The following is a 23,738-nucleotide window of genomic DNA, read 5'->3' on the forward strand; positions in this document are numbered from 1 at the left end:
GCAGAAGTCATTTGTTAACATTCGACTAAACATCTCCTTTTGAAGAAAAAAAAAATGCATATGCAAGAAAACAGCATTGATTCAACAGTAATCACCATATAATCACACCTGATTTTAGAATGACTTTTCAAATGTTCTTTCAGCTGGTTTTGTGTTGAGAACTCTTTGCTGCAGGTCTTGCAAGTGTGTGACTTTGTTCCACTGAGTTCTTGCCTATGTTCCTCAAGATGCAAAGAAAGCTGACTCTGAAGAATAAATTCATCTCCACACTCAGAGCACAGGAAGTTCTGACAACACAAAGCATATTACTGCTAGAAATAATGCAAAGAGTGAAAGACATGAGTATTCTCCTTCTGATGTCCAGGATCAAACTTAATTTGTATTTAAGTTGAGATACATATATCAAAGATTCAATTACTAATTCGTTCAAAGAATAAATGTCCGGAGGATTTATAGAAAATTGTCTGACCTCTTCTTTTTCGTGTATCATGACATGAGCCTTCAGACTGGCCACTCTTGAGAACTTCTTATTGCACACTTGGCATTTGGGATCACTGGTGGTGTGAGTGGATTTATGAAGGCCAAGATTGTATTCCACATTAAAGGACATAGGACACTGGTCACACCGATATGGCTGCATCCAGGAAGAAATAAGGAACAGTTATGTAATAAGCAGTTCTTGACGAGAACATTTACTCTTACTACCAAAACAGGAAAAAAATAATAATTATAGTAACAGAGATGTGGGGAGAAAGCTGCTTGCTCACTGAAAAGCATGTGTTTATAAGGCTGAAAAGGGAGTCATATGTATGTAAAATGTATGTGTATGTAAACATGAACAGCTGTCATGTATCAATTGTCTTTCTGATGTGCATGAAAATGTTTTCACTGTGAAACAGTACAGTAATATTCCCAACTGAAATTTCAGAAGGAAAAAATATGTATGCAGAACTAGTGGTATTTATATAAGTGGCTAGATGAAAGGGGTTGAAGCATGTTTTGATGTAGCAGGGGTCTCCAAAATCTGTCCCGGAGTGCTGGTGTGGGTTGCCTCAACACACCTGCCTGGAGGTTTCAAGTAATACCTAGTAAGACCTTGATTAGCTGTTTCAGGTGTGTTTGATTAGGGTCGGAGCTGAACTCTTTAGGATAGCGGCCCTCCAGGACCGATTCTGGAGACCCGTGGGGTATAGCAAGGCCTAGGTGAGGTTAACTGAACAGTAAAATTGTTTCAGAGATGGAGCAAGTGTAAATAAGAATATAATGCACTGATGCACTGTTAACAGTAAGTGCAGTAGGCTTTTAGCAACGATGATTTACATTTTTAATTGTTCACAGCATGCTTATGACTACTGATCTTACTTCACATGATTATATGTTGGCTATGAGGCTTTTAATTAAGTATTTCATGTAAGTCTATTATAATTTATACATTACATCTTAATATAAGCATGTGTTAAATGACAGCCTATTTCATATGAAATTCACTTATCAATACAGATCAGGTATTATGTGAGTTGATATTGTGTCTCTTGCCTTATCATTGACCTCATGGTCTCGTAGGTGTCTCTGAAGTTGACTCTCACTTGGAAAATTCTGGGAGCAAATATTACATTTGTTTTCCACATGCTTCTGGTTTTCTGAACTTGCTTCCTGACCTCCATCTGCAGGGCAAAAAACAAAACAAACAAAAAAAACCTTGATTGATATATTCAGAGATTAGAGTAAGGTAACAAAGAATTCTCTCCAAGTATCAGTTGTTGTGCAGACATAGTGCATTTTAGATCTGAAAACAGACAGGAACAACTATATTTTTCCACTATTTATGACTGTGTCACACGAGTCTGGCTGTGATCTCATGCTTTTGCACAAAGCTCCTAAATTGTAAATACCTGAAGAATTATTATTTTGGGGTAATTTAAATTTAGACCTCAACTGTTCAATAGAGGACACCTCCTCATTTTCAAAAAGATTCTTTACAGTGGTTATACTAACTTTTCTCCACAATGTGAAACCATTATCCATTATTCCAGGCAGAAAATAAAAAAATAAAATCATTGTATTGGAGTAATAAGTGACAAAGTTCGGGCTATTTTTTCCATCTGATGAACCATAAAAATATTGACAGCCAATCAGAATCCATCCTGCTGTAACGAGCTCGAGAATTTAAAGCGGCAGACGCACGTACGCTCAAATAAACTGACGATATCATTCACTGGTGTGGACGCTTATATCCTTATCTTTATAGTAATCGTTATTGATGTGAACGGGCTTTTAGTCTGCTGAATGAATAAACTTTAAGTTTTAAATCTTAGTTAAGACACAAGACACATTCATATTTTATTATTATTATTTTTTTTTATAAATGAAGTTGTCTCTGGACACATAAAAAATATTTTAACTTTGAAAACGGCAAAAAGCAAAGGTCAAAGACATGGCATGTTCACATAGGTAAAAAACAGCGTGGGTGGACACAAAACCAATGAGCAATGAATGGCTGCTAATTCACAGGATTCAACCGATTTTTTTAAAGTAACTTTTAAATTGTAGTCTTTTGTTTCAGTTTGCAGTTGATTGTCCACTTCGTCCAGCACGACGGTCTGTGGTCTGTGTTCACATGATTTATTCTCCAGGGTAAGGCTAAAAGTTCAGTAAACAAGTGTGCGCTAAACAAAACTCCCACCTTTCAGTGATGACTCATCTGAATGCCTCTGATTGGCCAATGTAACTCATCGGAATCGTGTGTGATTGGTTATAAATGTGCAAAGCTGTAAAACGCATAAAAAGAAATATGATGCGATAGGAGCAGATCTAAATTTAATGACCCAGTCATCACTTTTCATTTCATTTTTTCACAAACGATTGGCATTTGACAGAAATAGGAGACACAAATAGTTAATAACTGTGGAAATATTTGCAGGGAAAATGTTTCTCAGATCAATCAAATCTGGAGGATTTGATGTGAAAGACATGATCCAAGAAAACTTGTTTAACCTGCTAACAGCTTAGTTCTTCTTAATATCAGTGAATAATGTTATTTCATTGATAAAGTGTCTAAGTTTCAGACCCACATATAGCATGTACTTATGTACTTGACTGTGTGACTTAATTTAAATAACTTCAGTTATCATTTATGGCGGCATTATGACTGCATTTTGTGTGCTACCTTGAGGTCTGATTGGTCAGTGTTAGGAAAGTATGCCTTTCACACACACACACAGTGGAATGACTGTGAAAAACAATATTGTAAAGAGTTGTGAATTCCTTCTTTAAGTTCAATATACACAACATCAACAAAGGAGTTACACACTCTGAATAGCACAGATAAGTTCACTATGGGCTTCTCTCAGAAAAAAAAGCAAAAAACGCATCTTAAGCACACAAAATAACATAAGCGTACTTTGAATGATTAATTGCCACTTTGAATGATTCCATAATTGTAGCATCCATAGTTGTGATCGCGATTAGAAATTTGATAAATTGTGCAACCCTATCTGACAGTCATTAGCCCAACAGAAAGTTGCCCACATTGGACTTGGTGAAACATGCGGTGAAGTTTTAAATAACGTTACTCCTTGAAGACATTACAGATATTTCGAACATGTTTGCCATGGTGAGGCAATACTAATAATTAGACTTGAGCGATAAGTTTGTTGAAGAAGGCTGATCACATAGATGTCTACTGTCATCAATAGTATATTAATATATTATAGTACAGTGTATTATATAATACCACATGCTGTTAGAGAACAAACCCATATAAATCTCAAAATAAAACTGAAAAAATTGCAAAACAAACAAACAAAAACAATATCCTTAAAAAATGTCTCTTCTCTATAATGGCTCTATAATAAATAAAATAATGTTAAGTAAAATTAAAAAATCATTAATGGCTAATATCTTTGATACTCAGTAAAAGTATAGAATATCCAAAAAGATATTCAAGTACAGCAATTAATTTCCTCAAGTACTTTACACCTTTGACAAAATGTCCCAATTTTTTTTTTGAAAATGGGGTTTTGGTCTAACGACAAGACAATTTGGATTATTATTCCAATGTATGTCTTATTTGTTTAATAAATGTGATGTAGTACTAGAAGCTACTATAAAACAGAGTCAAAATCCTTTAATGCACACTGTAAGAACACTGGCTGATAAAATTGATTCTGGTCATTATTATGACAGTCAGAGCATCACCTGGGGCATTCCTCTCTACAAGAAAGTTGTCAGCAGATTCTCTTATAAATGAAAGAAGACAGTTGGATGAAGTCCAGATTCAGCTAGGTTTGCCGGCTCACCAACTCGTCAGCCGTGCACTGGCGATCATGACAGCAAATCACTGAGCACTTCCAGGAGCAGGAGGGAGCACTCACAAAAGTCATGTCTGCTGACAAATGTCTAGACATCTTGTTCCTACTAAGCAAGACATAGAAGGAATCCAGACACCTCTAAGGATCTAAAAACGACAACGTTTCAGACAAAAACTGAAAACCTTTTATGTGTTGTTTATGCCTGTTTGTTTACACGACAACAGCGTTTTGGGGACTGAAAACCCATATTTTTGAAAACGGGTTTCAAAGTGCAAGTTTTTGAAAACACCATTGTTATTGTTTCTGTGTAAACACCCAAATGGGAATCTTTGAAAATGTAGGTATGTAGACATGTCGATTTTAAAGGCAAGTGCGAACAGACATACACAACAATGGCGGAGTACACGCTACTGTTCTAGATTTTTTTTTATTCGTCACATACATTATATAGTGCATATATATCCAGCAGTGAAATGTGAGTCGGGTCCACTCGATGGACAGTGCAATTGTTAAAGAATACAACACAGATTAAAATATACATAAATAAATAAATAAATATAGGTATGCAGTTGCTGCTTAAGAGTTTGCTAACGCTTATTCAGAAAAATGAGGATTTACTTTCACCAATATTAAAACAAACAGCGGAGATGCACATATATATTCATCATTTCCATAAAAGTATTGTTAACTAACAAGGTAACAGCGCCAACTACTCGACTGACATATGTACCATATTTTTCGGACTATAAGTAGCACCTGAGTATAAGTCGCATCAGTCCAAAAATACGTCATGATGAGGAAAAAAACATATATAAGTCGCACTGGACTATAAGTCACATTTATTTAGAACCAAGAACCAAGAGAAAACATTACCGTCTAGAGCCGCGAGAGGGTGCTCTATGTCTTCAGTGTAGACTACAGGAGCACAGAGCAGCATAGTGTTGTCACGGTACCAAAATTTCAGTATTCGGTACTGATACCAGTGAAAATCCACGGTTCTCGGTACCAATTTCGGTACCAAAGCAAAACACAAAAATGTGCTAATTAAAAAAAAAACTTTTTAGCACTAAAAAATTTAATTTAATTTGTCTTTTAATATATGAAATTTAAACATTTTATTTCTGGTAAATAAAGGGGATTTTCTATTAAAATTAAAACATGTAAGAAATATTGTGATTTATTTCTTTAAAAAATAAAGTTTTATAAATTTTTTCAACAGTAGTAGCAGTATCACATACATTTTACTAAATAATAGTAATATTTCTAGCACAATGCCTTTATGTTAAAATTAACTTTTAGGCCTAATGAATGCATATTTGTCATTTTAACTGATGCTTAAGATATTTTTGGTCATTGATGGTTTCTGTAAAAAAAATAGTAATAGATCATATTAATTATTATTCATATTAATTATTATTAAAAGATAATACTACTACTAATTCTACTATCATACTAATGTATATCCAATGCACTATGAATTGATGAGCTGCTGGGTTCATGAATATTAATCACGTTGTCTGCGTTCGGTCAAACTGATTTGCTGAAATCAAAACAGGGACGGTACTAAATCAGCGCCAGCCAATGAAATTGCCATTTGCGCATTAGCACCGCTCACTACCGCAGAAACCGGTATGTCTTCTACTAGTTCAAAAATGAATATGAATAATTCTAAATGAACTCCATTACAGGAAAAGACAATAAAGAATAGTTTACATATAGCGTGTCGATTCAGCGTGGTAAGACTCTCGCTCTCTCTCTCTTTTGCATGTGTGAGAAACTGAAAAGATCGCTTGATGGAGAGAGAACTCTGAAGCTCAGATGCTGAAATTAATGCAAGCGTCATGCGCTTCAGTCTATGTAGTAAACAAACCCGCACGTCTCTGCCATTCATTAATTCACACAGAGACGCGCAGAACACGGATTCATATTTCAAGCAACATTTGCGGCTTAACATTTACAGATACTGGTCCATATGGATATTTGATTTGATTAATTTATGCTAACTTTGACAAATTCTATGACTGTCCATATTAAAATGTAAGTTTCATTTTCATGACTGGATTTTGAGATTCCGTCCTCATTTTCTGCTTCGCGGAAATCATAGCGCTGAACCGGGTTTGAACGGGACTCGGTACTACTGGTACTTAAAGAAACCTGGTACCGTCACATTTAAATTTTTTTAGTACCGACTTGGTACCGAAGTACCGGGACTTTTGACAACACTAGAGCAGCATAGAGCGCCCTCTCGCGGCTGTAGACGGTAATGTTTTCTCTTGGTTCATTTCTCTAAGTTCATGTCAAATTAATTTTGATAAATAAGTCACACCTGACTATAAGTCGCAGGACCAGCCAAACTATGAAAAAAAGTGTGACTTATAGTCCGGAAAATAGGGGAATACAGTATTTTTGGGGATATGTGTAAATGCGAATCGTTTTGAAAATGCTGACGTGTATAGCTGAAACTTTTTAAAAACGCAAGGGAAACATTTTTGACTACATCGTTGTCATGTAAATGTAGCCTGAAACCCCTCACAAAAGCTCTGTCAGAGATACCATCTCATATGACAAGCCTGTGTTGCACCTTTTCAACACAAGTCTCCTGGCACATGAACAGGGTGATAGCGAACTGTTCAAATCCATCAAAACCTGCATTGTTGATTACCTTAATGGCAAGTATGCTGACCCTGTCACTAGAGACCTGTCAGACATGGCCTCACTTATGGATCCAAAGTTCTGAAACAAATACATCCCAAGTGAAAAGATAAATGCATTGGAAAACCAATCTGTCTTAGAAGTGGATTATCTGCTAGGTGATCAGGGCAGCTGTCAAACTAACCTAGCTTTGCCTTTGCCTGCAGAATAAGTAGCAATAATGCAACCAAGAACTAAGTAGTAGTCAAGTTTCTTAAAGCAGAGTTCGGCAACCACAACCAGCAATGCACTGACACGGAGAGAGGCAACTGAAATTGAACTACTCGCAGTCAGTTACTGTAGAGATTCACACGGTTCCTCTCAAATGGTGAAAGGAACATGAAATTCTCTTTCTAGCATTGACCAACTGTCAAAGAAGTGTTTTCCTTGCACAAACACTACATAGGGCTACATAGGAGAAAACACTTTGTTCAGTGGAGAACCGTCTACTGCAAAAATAACATACTTCCTCTGACAAAGTTCTTAAGTTTTCTACTGTACTGTTTACATTATTGTTATTTGCACATCAGAGCTGTTTATTTTATGCATGAGGAAAAAACTGCAATTGTACTCTATTTATTAGTCCTATGGCCTTTATTATTGTTGCACATTGCCAGAGATCTAGTTTTAATATAGCTTTTTTGTGTGTGTGTGTGTGTGTATGTTTATATATTGTGCTGTATATTTTTAAACGGGGAGATAAACCTCTTTCCATTTTATTTCGATCATATAATGTTTAAAATTAAAATTATAGTGACATTTTATGTGGCTTTGACTTGCAAATAAATGTTTAGTCCACTTTATAGCAAATACAGATATATTGTATTCTACCATTTAGCCCCAAAATACCAAGATATTAATTTTGGTCAGTGTAGGTGGAGCAATCGAACTCTGGTTTGGACTAATCAATTGAACCAAGTGCGAAATTATACATTCTGACTACCACAATCAAGTGCATTCACATCATACACGTCGTAATAGTACAGTACATTCATGTTGTGTGTATCTGCTTAATCTAATATGATGCATTTGTTGCTAGCAAATGCATTCAGTTTACCAAATACTCTTTCACTTGTCAGCTTCAGCTCAAACAGCAATGGATATTACTGTAAATGATATAGAATAAATTTGATTCCTTGTAGATGTTCTTTTCATCTATGGGAAACAGACAAAAATACCCATCCCCAGTATGTTTTATTAATTTTAGATATCAGTTAGGCTATATATTTATTAATGGCTTTCAGAAGACATTTACTTGTTTCCCAGAAGATAAAATAAGCACAATTTACCCCAATCATCCTGTTCAAAGTTTTACAATTTTAGCTCTGCAAGCTGCCTTCAAGCATCCATGAAAGTTTGCACATTCTACTTCTTTGCTAATTCGGAGTAAATTATTTTAATCCAGAGAAAATAACTGTCAACAGAGCTTCTGCAGCTTTAGTATGCATGTATGTATGTATATACACCTTTCAATTCATTTTATAAAATGTTTTGTAAACTTTTTAGAGTCAGGCTGTGAAAATCACGTTTTATTATATAAACTTTAATAGCAGCTTCTAAAAATGAGAGCAGGACGGTTTCCTAAACCAATGACTGTTACAGACTAACATAAAAGTACCATGGTACCGTGAATTCACAACAAGAGTAAACAATTAAACCAGTTTTGGCCGACCACCGAGATGGATTGCACTGGTCTTAGTCTTTTTAGTGACGTTTTGGATGTTTGGCAGCTAGTAACTTAAAACCAGAAGAACTAATCAATAGCGAAAACCAGACCGATTTAAAACACGGTGTAAATAGTATAACGTAGCATCACTGTATCGGTAAATAAATCCCCCAAAATAGGCTATAATCACATTTTACATAACTGCCCGACAAGTTCTACCCCCTCCTTGCAAATGTACGGAAGCATTAGCTAACATTAGCAACGATGCCAAGCAGCCCAAAATGTATTTTAATTAAACCTATCAGCTGAGCTAATGTAACGTTAGTCGAGTACAATCTGAATTGAACTGCTCCAGCGACGCATTCTCCAGCACACGACCGTGTTATTAATATCATTCCGCCGCAATCACAAAACACTAAAGACACACACGCGCTCACACACCCGCAATACTATATCCGGGGACTATATACACACGCTTCAAATTATTTTCTCTAACCTTCTGTTGCCTTTTCGTCATGCACTATGCACGTAAGCAAATAGTTTATGGTGTGAAGTTTTTATTTGTGTGACTGCGGTTGACTTTACCGATTTCGTTGTCATCTTTAATCCTTTGTTTTCGCGGCCGGCCCCGCGGCATAGTTCCAGTTTACAGAGCGGGTGTAATGTGAGCGATTTGGATTTCAAAATGGCGACCGATTTGAGTGAGCCGAGACAGCAGCAGCGCTACATCTCACACTGGAGGACGCGACATCTACAGGACATTCACTGATACTCAAGTCTCTGAAACTCTGAGCACTGCTGGCGTCTGCGTTCACCATCGGACAAGAATCACATTTATATATTCACAATAGCAATACATGTAACATATCTGCATTTTATGAACAAAAAAATAAAGTGAATGTACTGCACAAATGGGCTATATTTGATTTAATACATTTTAATTACATTTTAGACGTTAAAACACCTGCTTTAAAGTACACCTGCTTTACATTTGATTCGACACACACACTGTTAGACATTTATTTGTCGTTATTTTAAGGGATACCAATATTTATTATTTCTTAAATTGGGATTTTTCTAAAAAAAATTATTTTTAGGGGGAAAATATATATATATAGAGAGAGAGAGAGAGAGGGAGAGATCCTAAGGCAAATCACACCCACATCACACATTATGGTCATTAATAACAAATTATTAGATAAGCAAATAGGAGCACAATTATATAAAAAATGTTTATGCCAACAGATGTTAAGAATATTCCAGAATTGTACGGAAATATTGTGTTTATTATTTATTATAACATAATATGATAAGCAAAAATACCAACAACATAAAACATTTACACGTTCTTAAATATTTCTTAATCTTCTTAAACAGACGCTAATTTTCCCAGACCAACTTCTACTTCCTTCATATTGAACTATTTAGGCTTCCTTACAACAATGTTCATTCAGCTTTACCCCAGGCCTACCTGACACTAAACATATACTACTTCTGTTGCGTTTAAAGCTGGCAAGATGTTTTATTGTGAGTACCCATGTCTTTTTTAACATACCTAAAATGTACCTGAAACAAACAACAAATGTGCAAACAAACTGGTCAGTTCTTTATTTACAGGACTCAAACTCTCAACAAGAAACTTTTAAATGGTAGATTTACTGGGAAATATATTCAGAAGTTCACATTAAAAAAATCGAAATAATAATAAAAACAAATCACGAGCAGGTTATAAATATACATTTTTCATTCAAGCAGTTTATGGTAATTAATGGAGTTTTGTTAAGTCTTCGATCCTGAATCCTAAACTATAATATTTCAAATATTTCAATTTCAAAACCAAACTACAGACATGAAACAGAAGGTGAATGTTTATCAAGGTTTTCATTACTAATCTTAACATTTACTTGTTTTTTTTTTTTTTAATTTTTTTATAGGTTTTTGGTTGTTAGTCTTTAGTAAAAGGATATAAAGAATTTTTTACATATAAAGAGTTCATTTCACAATTGTTTTGTTGAATATGTAATAAGCAATCAAAAAACCAAAGCAATCCATCCCAAAAAGCTTGCTTTTGACATATGTTACACTTTGACCCGAAGAAAAAAGAAAGTCACCTGACACTGGATTTCAAATTCAAGAAAATCTATTCTCAACCTCTCACTTTCATCTCATTCAGGACTAATTTGGGAGTAAACTATCGTCTCCTGTCCGGAGGGGTCCTCTACAGTGCCCTCGACGTGCAGGGTAGAGTCATCCAGCTGTGTGACTATGTAATGTGTCCCCTCGTCATTGACGATGACCTGAGTGAGACCCTCCTTCATCATCAGCTGACTGGCAGCAAACTGCAGCACCTCCTGCATTTCCTCAGATGTGTGCTCGTGGCTCGAGCTCATCACCTGAGCCACCACACCCACTTCTGCCCTCTCCTCATACACCTGTCCTTCACTTGGTCCCTGCGTCTGAGAGCTCTGGCCTTCACACTTCTCTTCTGGCACATGCTCTGACACTGTGGTGGTGGTGATCTCTCCCTCTCCAGTGCAGCCATGCTGACCCAACTCTGTCACGGCACAAAGCAAAGCATCCAGAGCAGAGGAAGACTCGGACACACTGTGCACAGCCTCCTCCCCTTCCTGTCTTACTTCTCCCACGGTCTCTCCGGAAGACTCCACCAGCACGTACTGAGTGGTCTGTCCTCCTGTCACTGTGGACACTTCCTGTCCAGATGTGATGAGCTGCCCGTCCTCAGTGATGTGCAGCACTCCGGCCAGCTGACTAGACATAGCGAGGGTCTGTAGAGTGGCAGCGGCCGACTCCTCCAGGGTCTGATCGATGGTCACTTCTCCCCCGCCGTAGCCCTGAATGATGATGACCTGCTGAACAGCCTCAGAACCCAGTTCACTCTCCTCAGGGGTGAAAGTGGAGTCTGCCTGGACGAAGGTCGCCCCCTGTCCCTTCAGACGACACTCGAAAGACTTGGACACGATTCCTGCCACAAACATGAGATTTAATAAAGAACATTTCCTGTCAACCATTTATATTTGTTGCATAATACTGAACCTTAAAACAAAGTCAATTTGAGTAACATTTATTTCATTATTAGTCCCACAAGTCATTTCTTTCTCCTGATGCACACATCGGTATCCTCCCTCCCACACGAAGCGATTTAAGATCGATCCTGCACAACAATCATTTGCATCAGATCCCGTGGGAGTCCCATAGAAATGCACACCTCTTTTTTGTAGCTCATTTATAAGAGACTGATCTGTCTGTAAATACTGAAAAAAGGCACAATAGGATCAATATACAGCCAGTTTTGGCAAGTATCATGACGTATTATTTGACCTTTTCATTGTCGTTGTTAAAAGGGTCCTCCTTTAACGAGATGTACAAGAAGTCTTGCCTGCTTCAGCTCCAAATACTCAAAATGCCCTTTTTACCCGCAAATGCCCTTTTTTTTGAGTGGAAGCAAAAACATACAGTTTTTGTGTGTATACCTATGCAAATGAACACTTTTGTCAATTGTCGAATAAACACAAAGTTATGTCAAAATCACACAAAAACTGTAGCCCAAAGTATAAAAAATTAATATTGAAAACATTTGAGGATAATTCCAATTTTGTTTTAGTTACTTGTAATCTAAGGGTGTGTCCAAAACCGCTCCTTATCCACTATGTAGTGCACTATATTGGGTGTCAGCCATTTTGTAGTGCTGTACGAATTCTGTGAATGACTTCATCCCCTACATTCGCCCACTACTTTTTACCCACAATTCATTCTGATTTCGAGTGTACAACCGATGAACACTCACTGAAGCACTATTTCCCACAATCCAATGCGGAGAAACAACGAGCTGGAAACGAGAGCGGCAGCGAGCAAGTTTGAATGAGAGAAGCCATTTACATCTTTATTATTTCTGCTTTAACGTTTATTTCATACAATTATTTATATAAAAATGTTATTCGGGCAATAACTAAGTTTAATATTTTACTAATTTAGGTGGCATGTTGTTAACTTACAAAAATGATGATAATTTGGTATATAATAAAAAAAATAAAAAAAAATAATAATTAACGGTCGCCTGAGGGCGCTCTATGACTTAATATCTTATCTGAGCTCAAAACCCTGCTTGGGAGAGTGTCAAGATAATAAAAATAAAGAATACATAAAATTATGAATGTCTTAATGTCCGTTTATTTTGTCCCAAGTATTTTAATAGTATTTAATTATTATGAACATAAAAGCATTACAAAACAAATTAGAAACATACCATATATGAAAACACAAAGCTGACGTGGAAGTATGTCTAATTACAATATAAAGTCATTTTTGAGTGTTATTGCTATTAATATTATTTTCTAAAATAAGGTAAATGTAATATAGAAGAACATACACTCACCTAAAGGATTATTAGGAACACCATACTAATACTGTGTTTGACCCCCTTTCACCTTCAGAACTGCCTTAATTCTACGTGGCATTTATTCAACAAGGTGCTGAAAGCATTCTTTAGAAATGTTGGCCCATATTGATAGGATAGCATCTTGCAGTTGATGGAGATTTGTGGGATGCACATCCAGGGCACGAAGCTCCCGTTCCACCACATCCCAAAGATGCTCTATTGGGTTGAGATCTGGTGACTGTGGGGGCCATTTTAGTACCGTGAACTCATTGTCATGTTCAAGAAACCAATTTGAAATGATTCGAGCTTTGTGACATTATCCTGCTGGAAGTGGCCATCAGAGGATGGGTACATAGTGATCATAAATGGATGGACATGGTCAGAAACAAGGCCTTGGCATTTAAACGATGCCCAATTGGCACTAAGGGGCCTAATTTGTGCCAAGAAAACATACCCCACACCATTACACCACCACCACCAGCCTGCACAGTGGTAACAAGGCCTGATGGATCCATGTTCTCATTCTGTTTACGCCAAATTCTGACTCTACCATCTGAATGTCTCAACCGAAATCGAGACTCATCAGACCAGGCAACATTTTTCCAGTCTTCAACTGTCCAATTTTGGTGAGCTTGTGCAAACTGTAGCCTCTTTTTCCTATTTGTAGTGGAGATGAGTGGTACCCAGTGGGGTCTTCTGCTGTTGTAGCCCATCTGCCTCAAGGTTGTGTGTGTTGTGGCTTCACAAATGCTTTGCTGCATACCTCAGTTGTAATGAGTGGTTATTTCAGTCAAAGTTGTTCTTCTATCAGCTTGAATTAGTCGGCCCATTCTCCTCTGACCTCTAGCATCAACAAGGCATTTTTGCCCACAGGACTGCCGCATACTGGATGTTTTTCCCTTTTCACACCATTCTTTGTAAACCCTAGAAATGGTTGTGCGTGAAAATCCCAGTAACTGAGCAGACTGTGAAATACTCAGACCGGCCCGTCTGGCACCAACAACCATGCCACACTCAAAATTGCTTAATTCACCTTTCTTTCCCATTCTGACATTTAGTTTGGAGTTCAGGTGATTGTCTTTACTAGGACCACACCCCTAAATGCACTGAAGCAACTGCCATGTGATTGGTTGATTAGATAATTGCATTAATGAGAAATTGAACAAGTGTTCCTAATAATCCTTTAGGTGAATGTATTTTGCAACAGCTCCAAGTCTCATGCGCAGTGTTTGTCACCGTCCGAATCCGTTCACTTATTTGTTCACTCCTTCCTGATATAGTGCACTCAACTGCCATACACTATATAGGGATTAGTGAATGAGTGAACGAGTGAGTGATTTCAGACACAGCATATGACATGAGCATTTCAGGTAATTTTCCTTTTTTTTTTATTTCATTTTAGTTTTATTTCAGTTCAGTTAACTATAATAACCTCGCTATCTGTGGGACACTGATGGGAACTCATGCTTTTCAGCGTGAAAGAGAAGGCTCAGGGTTTGTTCATATAGCTTCATTGCTCCTTTTATTTTACTAAGAACAAGATAGGGAAATCTTAAGACAGACGTTGTACCTGCATGTAGGTAAGCTAGGTCTGGGTTCTCAATGTCAGGGTGAGTCTCTTTGAGATGATTTCTGAAGTCCATCGGGGCATTGGTGGCATAGCTGCACTTGGGACAGTTATACATCTTCACCCCTTCATGCTTGCCTGTGTGCAGGATGTGTTTTCGGATATTCTCTGCACAGTTAGATCTGATAAAAGAAGGTACACATTCTATGCAAAATCCAAACAACAAACAAAACATTTTCAACAAAACAGGAAGCCAGGGAAGAACTTGACAGCATCATCATTATTTTTATTAGGGCGGTGCAAAAAATCGAATGCGATTTTCATGCGCATCTCATCAGTAAAGACGCTCCTGTAATTAGAAGTATATCTCCAGCACGTGCGTTCAGATCAAGGTTGCCAGGATTTCACAACAATCCTAACCAGTTGCTTCTTAAAACTAGTCCAAAACTAGCCCAATCGCGTTTCCAAGGAGGTTCCCCGATAAAAATTGCTTCCCGGGGATAAAATATAAATTTTTTGGAAGGGTTGCCTTGGTAAAATTCACATTTTAGGGTCTAAATATCACGTTATTTGTATTGGGGTTGCTTCAAACCGCGGACATGAAAAACAACCACAGACTTGGCAACACTGGTTCAGGTGGAGCGGCAGTTACTACACAGAGCCGTAGTCTACCGACAACTAGCACAATCGTTTTCAAAATCGACAAAGAATCGCCTGCGATTTTAACATCGATTTTGTGTAGATTGTCAGTGAATTACAGCTCGGTGTAGTAAATGCCAACCAGTGTTGCCAAGTCTGTGGTTGTTTTTCATGTCCGCGGGTCGAACGACCCCAATACAAATAACGTGATATTTAGTCCCTAAAATGTGAATTTTACCAAGGCAACCCTTCCAAAAAATTTATATTTTATCCCCGGGAAGCAATTTTTATCGGGGAACCTCCTGGAAGCGCGATTGGACTAGTTTTGAGAAGCAACTGGACAGGATTTGTTGTAAAAACCTGACAACCTTGATCTGAACGCACGTGCTGGAGATATACTTCTAATTACAGGAGCGTCTTTACTGATGAGATGCGCATGAAAATCGCATTCGATTTTTTGCACAGCCCTAATTATTATACAATAACATGATGATTATAAATGTATAAAGCCATTTTTGCTCCTTGATATTTTTTGTGGAAAACCATTATGACCCCCCCCCCCCCAGAGTCTTGAATGTCCATCTAAGCAAAGAGTACATTAAAACTCTTCCCCTGCTCTTTTATTGGGGCAAATGTGTTCACGTAGACGTTTTCAAGGGCCAGTGTGAATAAATCTAGATTTATTCAAGATCCAAAACGATGTGAACATTATGGAGCGCTCAACACTCTAATGCAGTGTTATATTCATACTCTAAGCTGGAGGGCGCTCTCGAGCTGAAAGTCCAAAACGGACTCATAGAAGTAGTACTTTTTGGACTTTTGATATGCCAATTCCTAATATGGGGAAAGGCATCCAGCTATCTCTGTAACTAAGCTGAATATTAAGCATGAACCATAACTAATGAAACATTAAGAAAATATGTGATTTATGTGTTTTTCAAGTCTCCTCCAAGTAATAAATAAAGTATTGAATGATACATCGCTAACTTTCAATACATAAGATTCTTTACAGTACAGAAGCTATAAAATATATATTTTTGCCATATTCGGTGCTAAAAATGGAAAATGTGTTTGTAGTATGAAGTCCAACCATAATCATAAAATTGTCATTAGGAAAATATATCAAAAATATTATAGAATACAAATTACAGGTTATTTAAAAGAGATTAACTATTAATAATATAAATAACTAATTATTTTTGTTAGACATGCATACATAACTAGATATTATTATTATTATTACATTTGACAATTCTGTCCCCCTCACTTCTGAAATGATTGCTACGCTCCTGCCCTGTAACATAACTGAATATAAAAGTTGAGATATATGCTGTTTCAGCTTCATATTAGGGATCAAAAAGTTTTTTTGGCTCAACGTGAAATTTATTCGGTGGAAAAGGGGCCAAAGTGGCTCTTCTGATGGTGAAGGTTGCAGACCCCTGAGCTAATCAGTCCTGATGCACCCAGGACAGCAGAGAAGGAACTTTTTGTTCTTAACAACAAAAAAAGAGTGAGCCGAGTTTGTTGTACCTGTAGTCACACCAAGGGCAGCGATAGGGCTTCTCGCCTGTATGCACACGTTTGTGGCGTGTCAGATGGGACTGTGTGGTTGAGGCAAAATTGCACAGCTGACACTTGAATGGTCGTTCACCTGCAGAGCAAAGGCATTAGAACGAGACAATGAAACGCCACTGATTTACAAGACCTTTAAAAGGTATGTCTTGACAGACTTTGCTTAGTTAAAAATTATTTGTATTTGCAATTTTGAAAAGATACATTTTGATTAGTTTTAATTCTGCTTCTTTACATCCAAATTCGAATTGCAATTCTGCATCCTGTTTGCCCGATTCTAATTCAGGAACTAAACTGAAATATAAGAAAGGGCAGTCTCAATTTAATTCTGATTGTGCATAACCCTGGTGTGTACCTGTGTGTTGGCGCCTATGTTTGGTCAGGGCATGACGAGTTCCACCAGCAAATCCGCAGAGATCACACAGGAAAGACTTCTCTCCTGAAACAGAGAAGCCATGGATAAATAGCACTGTAAAGATTAAGAAGTCGACTTACACACATAATTTACACACACACACTTGAAATTATCTTGTTGCCGAACAATGCAATGATGGATAATGCGGGATGAGCATTAATTTAGTGAAATACATTTAGTGACCGATACAATCTTTGTCATAGAATACACTTGTTTGTTCAAACAGAATTTCAGTTTCCTTACTAACAAGATCTGAGAGAAATTAGCCATTGTTCATTTATGGCTATTGAAGTCAGGCATAATGATATATAAAAGAAAAATCAACATTAAGTCATATAATCACTAGACTATTCTGAGATTTTCACTTTCGCTGGATACATGGTTTGCATGTTCTTTTTCCCAGCTGTGACATTGATCTCCTGAGTCGGTTTTATTTCTCTCCCTTCCTTGTAGATGTATTTCATTTAAGGTGGTCAGAATTTGACATTAGAATTTGAATTAGAATTTGACATTAGAGGTCATTATACTATAAAAACATAGTGCAAGTTTTAGAACTCAAAATGTTCTCAAAAAGCCCCAAAACAGCTTTGACTGAAACCAAGCTGCCGAAACGGATCATTTTCTACTTCAGAGTTTTTATTACGTAATAGAAATGAATACATCAGCATAAGATTAAAGCCTACATCTGCATTATTGCCTTTTTATCCCTGCCCACTCACACGTTACACGGACAGACAGATGAATTGGTACAACAGGATCACTGGACTAAAAGTAATTACCTTCTAAAGGATCCTAATATTAGGAAAGTGACTTTTTATTTTTAACTATGTGGATGTCATATAGAGCAGCTTGCTAAACCTTTATACTATTTTTTTTTTTTTTAAATCTGGTCTTTGAATAAAAAAAAAAAAAAAAAAAAACATTCACCAAAATAAATATTTCAGCTCTGTTCTTCCAGAACTGAATAATTGATGTTCTGCCTTTGACTTAATTGATATATAGAGATATAAGTATCCAGATAAAATTGAGTTCACATGGGTGTAAATGAAACCTTACTCAACAGTGCCATGAAGATTACTGGTTAATTTCAAGACATTCAGTGAATTATGTTAAAGATGTCTTTACAGAACCTTATGTTCTTACAGATCACAATTCACAAAGCTATTTTTCGATCAATAAACCGCAAAATCTGAAGATAATTAGAAGATAATGTAAAAAAAATAATTACGTACTGGAAAATGAACCAGAACACATTGACAGATGTGCAGTTCCGAGACGATTCAGAAAATATCATTATAGACCTTCGGAATGAGGCAAATTCAACAAATAATTTCGGGGTAAATTGGGAATTAATGAAGCATTAAATCAAAGCCGCTGCCATGAGGAGAGAAAAAGAAACAGCAAAACACAGAGGAGAAAATAAGGATTGAAATTATTTGTGAAATGTTAAAGCGCTCTGGAAATTGCAGTTTAGATTAAAAAGAGAAAAAATGAATGATTACAACTACATTTAGATGAAATGTATAAATATAAAGCAAAGTGAGACTTTATTTGAAGAAGTGTCACTTTTTTCAACAGAGAAAAAAGTAAAGTAGATCTATGGCCAAATGAATGGACCGTTAACAGGAAATTTGATGGAAAAATCAAGATATACGGCAAGATTCAATGAAAAACTGTATTCTTATGAGGACAAATAGATTAATGTTCAGTTAATCTTAGATTCTAATAAAGAGGTTGCAAAAAAGATAAGTGTGCCTGCTATGAAAATGTGTGACCAAGAGATATCTTTAAATGAAGTACTTCATTATAATTAACAAACTTAAAGACAACAAGTCACCTGGGAATGATGGTTAATCGGTGAATAAAAAAAAAAATATTTATAAAAAGATTGTATAAATGTTCTATTAATCTTTTCCCACCAGCCTCAGCAGCAGCACTTCTAGCTTCCCTTCTCTTTAATGTAGTTAAAATTGAACAAAGCATAAAACCCATTAAATCTTAATCTCAGATTAATTTTTTTATTTTTTTCCACACGTGAGAGAAACATTTGAAATTGGTTTTTGATTCTAAAGTCATTAAAACTGAACTATACTTTTGACTTAAAGGCAGTGTTCACACACACAAACACACATTTGTTTTTGTGAACAGTGGGGACATCCCATAGGTGTAATGGTTTTTATACTGTACAAACTGTATATTCTATCGCCCTTCACCAACCCTACACCTAACCCTAACCCTCACAGGAAACTTTGTGCAATTTTACTTTCTAAGAAAAACTCATTCTGTATGGTTTATAAGCGTTTTGGAAAAAGGGGACATGGGTTATGTCCTCATAAGTCACCCTCTCCTTGTAATACCTGTGTCATACCCATGTCATTATACAGAGTTGTGTCCTGATATGTCACAAAAACAAGAGCACACACACAAACACACACACACACACACACACACACACACACACACACACACACACACACACACACACACACGTTAACACAGAGCTGATGAAGTGATACATGAAATCAGTGTATTTTCTGAGGTGTGTGTTTACCTGTGTGTGTCCTGTGATGGTCCTTCATAGCAGACAGAGTCAGGAAGGCATAATGACATGAGGGCCATTCACACTTGTACGGTTTGTCTCCTGTGTGCAGCTTCATGTGGTTATTCAGCGCCCATTTCTCACTGAAGCTCCGCTCACACAGCTCACACTCGAACTTTCTAGTTAAAGAGAACACATTAACCAATGAACCACTGCACTGCGACATTCAATATAAAAGTTGAGATGTCCTTTAATTTATTTGTTCATATCTTTTTTTTAAAATATCATCTATGCAAAGTAATTTCACTGTTATGTACTGTGTATTAATGCTTATTTTATGTCATCTTTTACTTCACATATGAACCAAAGATCCAGACTAAAACCTTTTTTCAATTGGCTAGTACATTTTATTTTACCATCACCACATGGAAAACACAAACGTTTCAGCACTATGCCTTCTTCAGTGTGTTACATAGTTTCATTGCTATGTTATATCTCTAAAAACATGTGCAATTTATACAATTATTCAATAATATCCACATTAATAGTATTTTTTTTTCTTTATTTAATAACATATATCAAATTTCTTATATTTATTAATTACCGTATTTTCCGGACTATAAGTCGCACTTTTCTTCATAGTTTGGCTGGTCCTGCGACTTAGTCAGGTGCGACTTATTTATCAAAATTAATTTGACATGAACCGAGAGAAATGAACCAAGAGAACACATTACCGTCTACAGCTGCGAGAGGGCGCTCTATGCTGCCAGAGATGCTGCTCAGTGCTCCTGTATCCTACACTAAGCAGCATAGAGCGCCCTCTCGCGGCTGTAGACGGAAATGTTTTCTCTTGGTTCTTGGTTCTAAATAAATGCAACTTATAGTCCAGTGCGACTTATATATGTTTTTTTTTCCTCATCATGACATTTTTGGACTGATGCGACTTATACTCAGGAGCGACTTATATTCCGAAAAATACGGTATACGTCATATTACATCTTGTATTAGCTGCTCTACTCGCAATGTGGTCTTTTTGTTAAAAATGTCCCTGTCTAAAGATTTATATTGGAAAATCATTGCATCAATTGAAATTACAAATTAGTGAACATAAATCTAGCATTAGATGCCAAGAAATAACATTTTGATGAACCGGGACATGATATTAAACCATTAGAATGTATAGCACAGTGAAAGTTGTAGGATCATGTAGAGGAGGCAATATAAATAGAGAATTTTTAAAAACGAGAAGCATTTTGAATTTATAAATCATTAGCATGATTATGATGTATGACGATATATTTTCTGATGATTTTAATTATTGAACCTTCCATTATGATTATTAGGGGTGTAACGGTTCACAAAATTCACAGTTCGGTTTGATACGACCAGTGGTGTCAAAAGTATTGGCATTCATTACTCAAGCAGAAGTATAGATACTAGGGTTTAAAAAGACTTTTGTAGAATTTGAAGTATCAACTCAAGGTTTTTACTCAAGTAAAAGTGTAAAAGTACTCGTTTAAAAACTACTTAAAGAGTAAAAGTAATGTAAGGAAAAAAAAAATGCCATTAAGAACAAAAGCTTAGGCCGCGCCACAGAGGCCTATTGTGCACTACCCCACCTCCTCAAAAAAAATTTTTTCTAAAGGCCATAGGCCTTTATGACTATAATGTTATATTAAAATGTTCATGTTGGAAAATTTGGGATGCACTAGGCTACCTGTTTCAGCCGCATATATGCCCATTGAAAATGAACGCACTTTAGTACAATGCAAATAAATTAAAAGGACAAGAGATATGATGACTAGTTGCCTATAAGTATTGTAATGGTGCAAAAAGTCAAACTTCAGAGGCATGATATCAATAACCTTTAATGGAATGTAAATGTACACCCAAGTTTAGCTGCAGGAATCTGCAAGGGCAATGGACAAGAACATTGGTGCAGGCTTAGTAACAATTACTCTTGTATGGTTGTCTATATACAATAAACATTATAGTGCTGTCAAAATGAATGATTAATCCAAGTGTTTAATCAAAAACTAAAAATGAAAAATAACTCATAGCTTCCTGTATTTGCTACATACGTCTGCTATGTCCAGTGTGTGTGTGTGGGGGGGGGGTAACGAGTTACAAAGTTGGTATAGCCTATATATCACAACATTGTCAATCGCGTCGTCAATCGCAAACGATAATTTATTAATACATCTCGCTACCGATCTACCTACAGTAGCTTAATTTGTGGAGGACAAAGAGAAAGCACCCATTTGGTAAATGAGCCAGTGAGAAATAATAACTTTTAAGTAGGGTCCACTGCCATTTTGATACTTCTAAAACAGTACCGGCGCCTAAACGGTGCCTGAACCGATACTTTAAAAAAAAGAACCACAAAATAAAAACTATGGATAACATTAAAGAACATTACAAATATTTAAAATAAATCCATATCTTTCACACACTCCTTGGATGCTCTCATTTCTCAAGTTATGCTTCCCTTAATCTAAGGCTAATAAATGTATTTCACGTATTTCACAATCTGGGTCATTATTTAATACAAAACCACACACAATGTTTCTACTGTATCTCTGCCACTCTGATATTTAGTTAAGATGAGGGCTGTCTGTCACTGTCTTTAATCAGTTCTGTGAATTACTGTACGCTCATTCTTTATAAAATAGCAACAATGTCGTTTGTAAAGTCTTAGGCACATTAGTATTTTCACCCCCAAAAAAGGGTTTTAATCCATTTATTTATATCTTTTGCTGTAGTGTGTCAGAAGGAAATATCAGTTTGCCATTAATTTTAATAAATATCTAGTGCGATTTTGAATGCACAAGCAGTCTGACAACGGCAAAATGAATGTTTGGAAATGTAAACTGTTTTTATACTGACACACTACAGCAAAATATATATAAATAACTGGCCGAACACCATACTTTTGGGTGAAAATACTAACGTACCTAAGACTTTTGCACTGTAGTGTACGTATAAAGTATCGTTCATATGTGTTAAGGGCTAGATTTTCGCTGGAGGAAACACCTGTGGTGTGACAAGCGATAACTTTACAGTAGCTAGATGAGAAACCGACTGCTCCCTCGTGACCTTTTGTAAACTGTACTGTATTTATGACAAAGAACTGCACAGATACGGATATTCTAACAATCTATCAATAAACACATACCTTGTGTCCGGAGACCGGTCTGACGCCGGTTTCATTTGAAATTTAAGGGGACTGACTCTGAGGCGAACGGATACCGGTTCCATACCCAACCCTACTTTTAAGAAATATATTTTTTGATAAACGAACCCAACTGTCCTGGCTGGGGTGTGATGTGATTTGTGTCAAGTGCAGGTGCGATGGATCGAGTAAAAACCAATAGGGTGTCGGAATGGTATATGTTTATACTTCTCATCCAACCACAATCAAATTCACTCCATCCGGATGGCGCGATTTATATGGATAGGTTTTTTTTTTTTTCTTAATATTTTTTTTTTTTGAATGATGACAAGCCGGATTGAAAACAAGCCGAAATGAAATAGCAGTAACGAAGCTATTTTTAAAATATAAGGAGTAGAAAGTACAGATACTTGCGTGAAAATGTAAGGAGTAGAAGTAAAAAGTCGGCTGAAAAATAATTACTCAAGTAAAGTATAGATACCCCAAATTTCTACTTAAGTAATGTAACGAAGTATTTGTACTTCGTTACTTGACACCTCTGGATAAGACACATTGGTGTCACGGTTCAGTACGTTCTCGATACAGCAAAAAGAAAGAAATGCCAGAGAAATTTCCTTTATTTTTTTATTTAATAAAACTAACATCATGACTTTGAAGTATTCCCGCTGATGTAGCCTCATATAGCAGATGCGACATACTGATGTTTTTATTAATCCACCACTCTCTTGCCATCAACCTCATTAATTCATTTTCCAAATGTAATAGGATTAA

General features: G+C 36.5%; 2 protein-coding genes across 2 annotated transcripts in view; both read right to left on the minus strand.

The window, feature by feature from the left end:
- LOC132102751 (zinc finger protein 236-like) overlaps positions 1 to 9,392 on the minus strand; it is a 52,208-nt gene extending 42,816 nt beyond the window's left edge. The window contains exons 1-4 of the mRNA XM_059507389.1: positions 9,253 to 9,392; positions 1,537 to 1,664; positions 470 to 634; positions 109 to 287 (exon numbers count right to left, since the gene is read on the minus strand). Of these exons, the coding sequence (XP_059363372.1) occupies positions 109 to 287; positions 470 to 634; positions 1,537 to 1,664; positions 9,253 to 9,304 (524 nt within the window). The 5' untranslated portion in view covers positions 9,305 to 9,392. The remainder of the gene's footprint in view (positions 1 to 108; positions 288 to 469; positions 635 to 1,536; positions 1,665 to 9,252) is intronic.
- A 1,200-nt stretch (positions 9,393 to 10,592) lies between these two features.
- Positions 10,593 to 23,738, minus strand: part of znf407 (zinc finger protein 407) — a 39,804-nt gene continuing 26,658 nt past the window's right edge. Inside the window, exons 4-8 of the mRNA XM_059507395.1 lie at positions 19,808 to 19,974; positions 17,197 to 17,280; positions 16,800 to 16,920; positions 14,634 to 14,812; positions 10,593 to 11,650 (exon numbers count right to left, since the gene is read on the minus strand). Coding sequence (XP_059363378.1) covers positions 10,833 to 11,650; positions 14,634 to 14,812; positions 16,800 to 16,920; positions 17,197 to 17,280; positions 19,808 to 19,974 — 1,369 coding nt within the window. The 3' untranslated portion in view covers positions 10,593 to 10,832. The remainder of the gene's footprint in view (positions 11,651 to 14,633; positions 14,813 to 16,799; positions 16,921 to 17,196; positions 17,281 to 19,807; positions 19,975 to 23,738) is intronic.

Source organism: Carassius carassius, chromosome 24 (assembly GCF_963082965.1).
Source record: "Carassius carassius chromosome 24, fCarCar2.1, whole genome shotgun sequence".
In the NCBI taxonomy this organism is placed as follows: domain Eukaryota; kingdom Metazoa; phylum Chordata; class Actinopteri; order Cypriniformes; family Cyprinidae; genus Carassius; species Carassius carassius.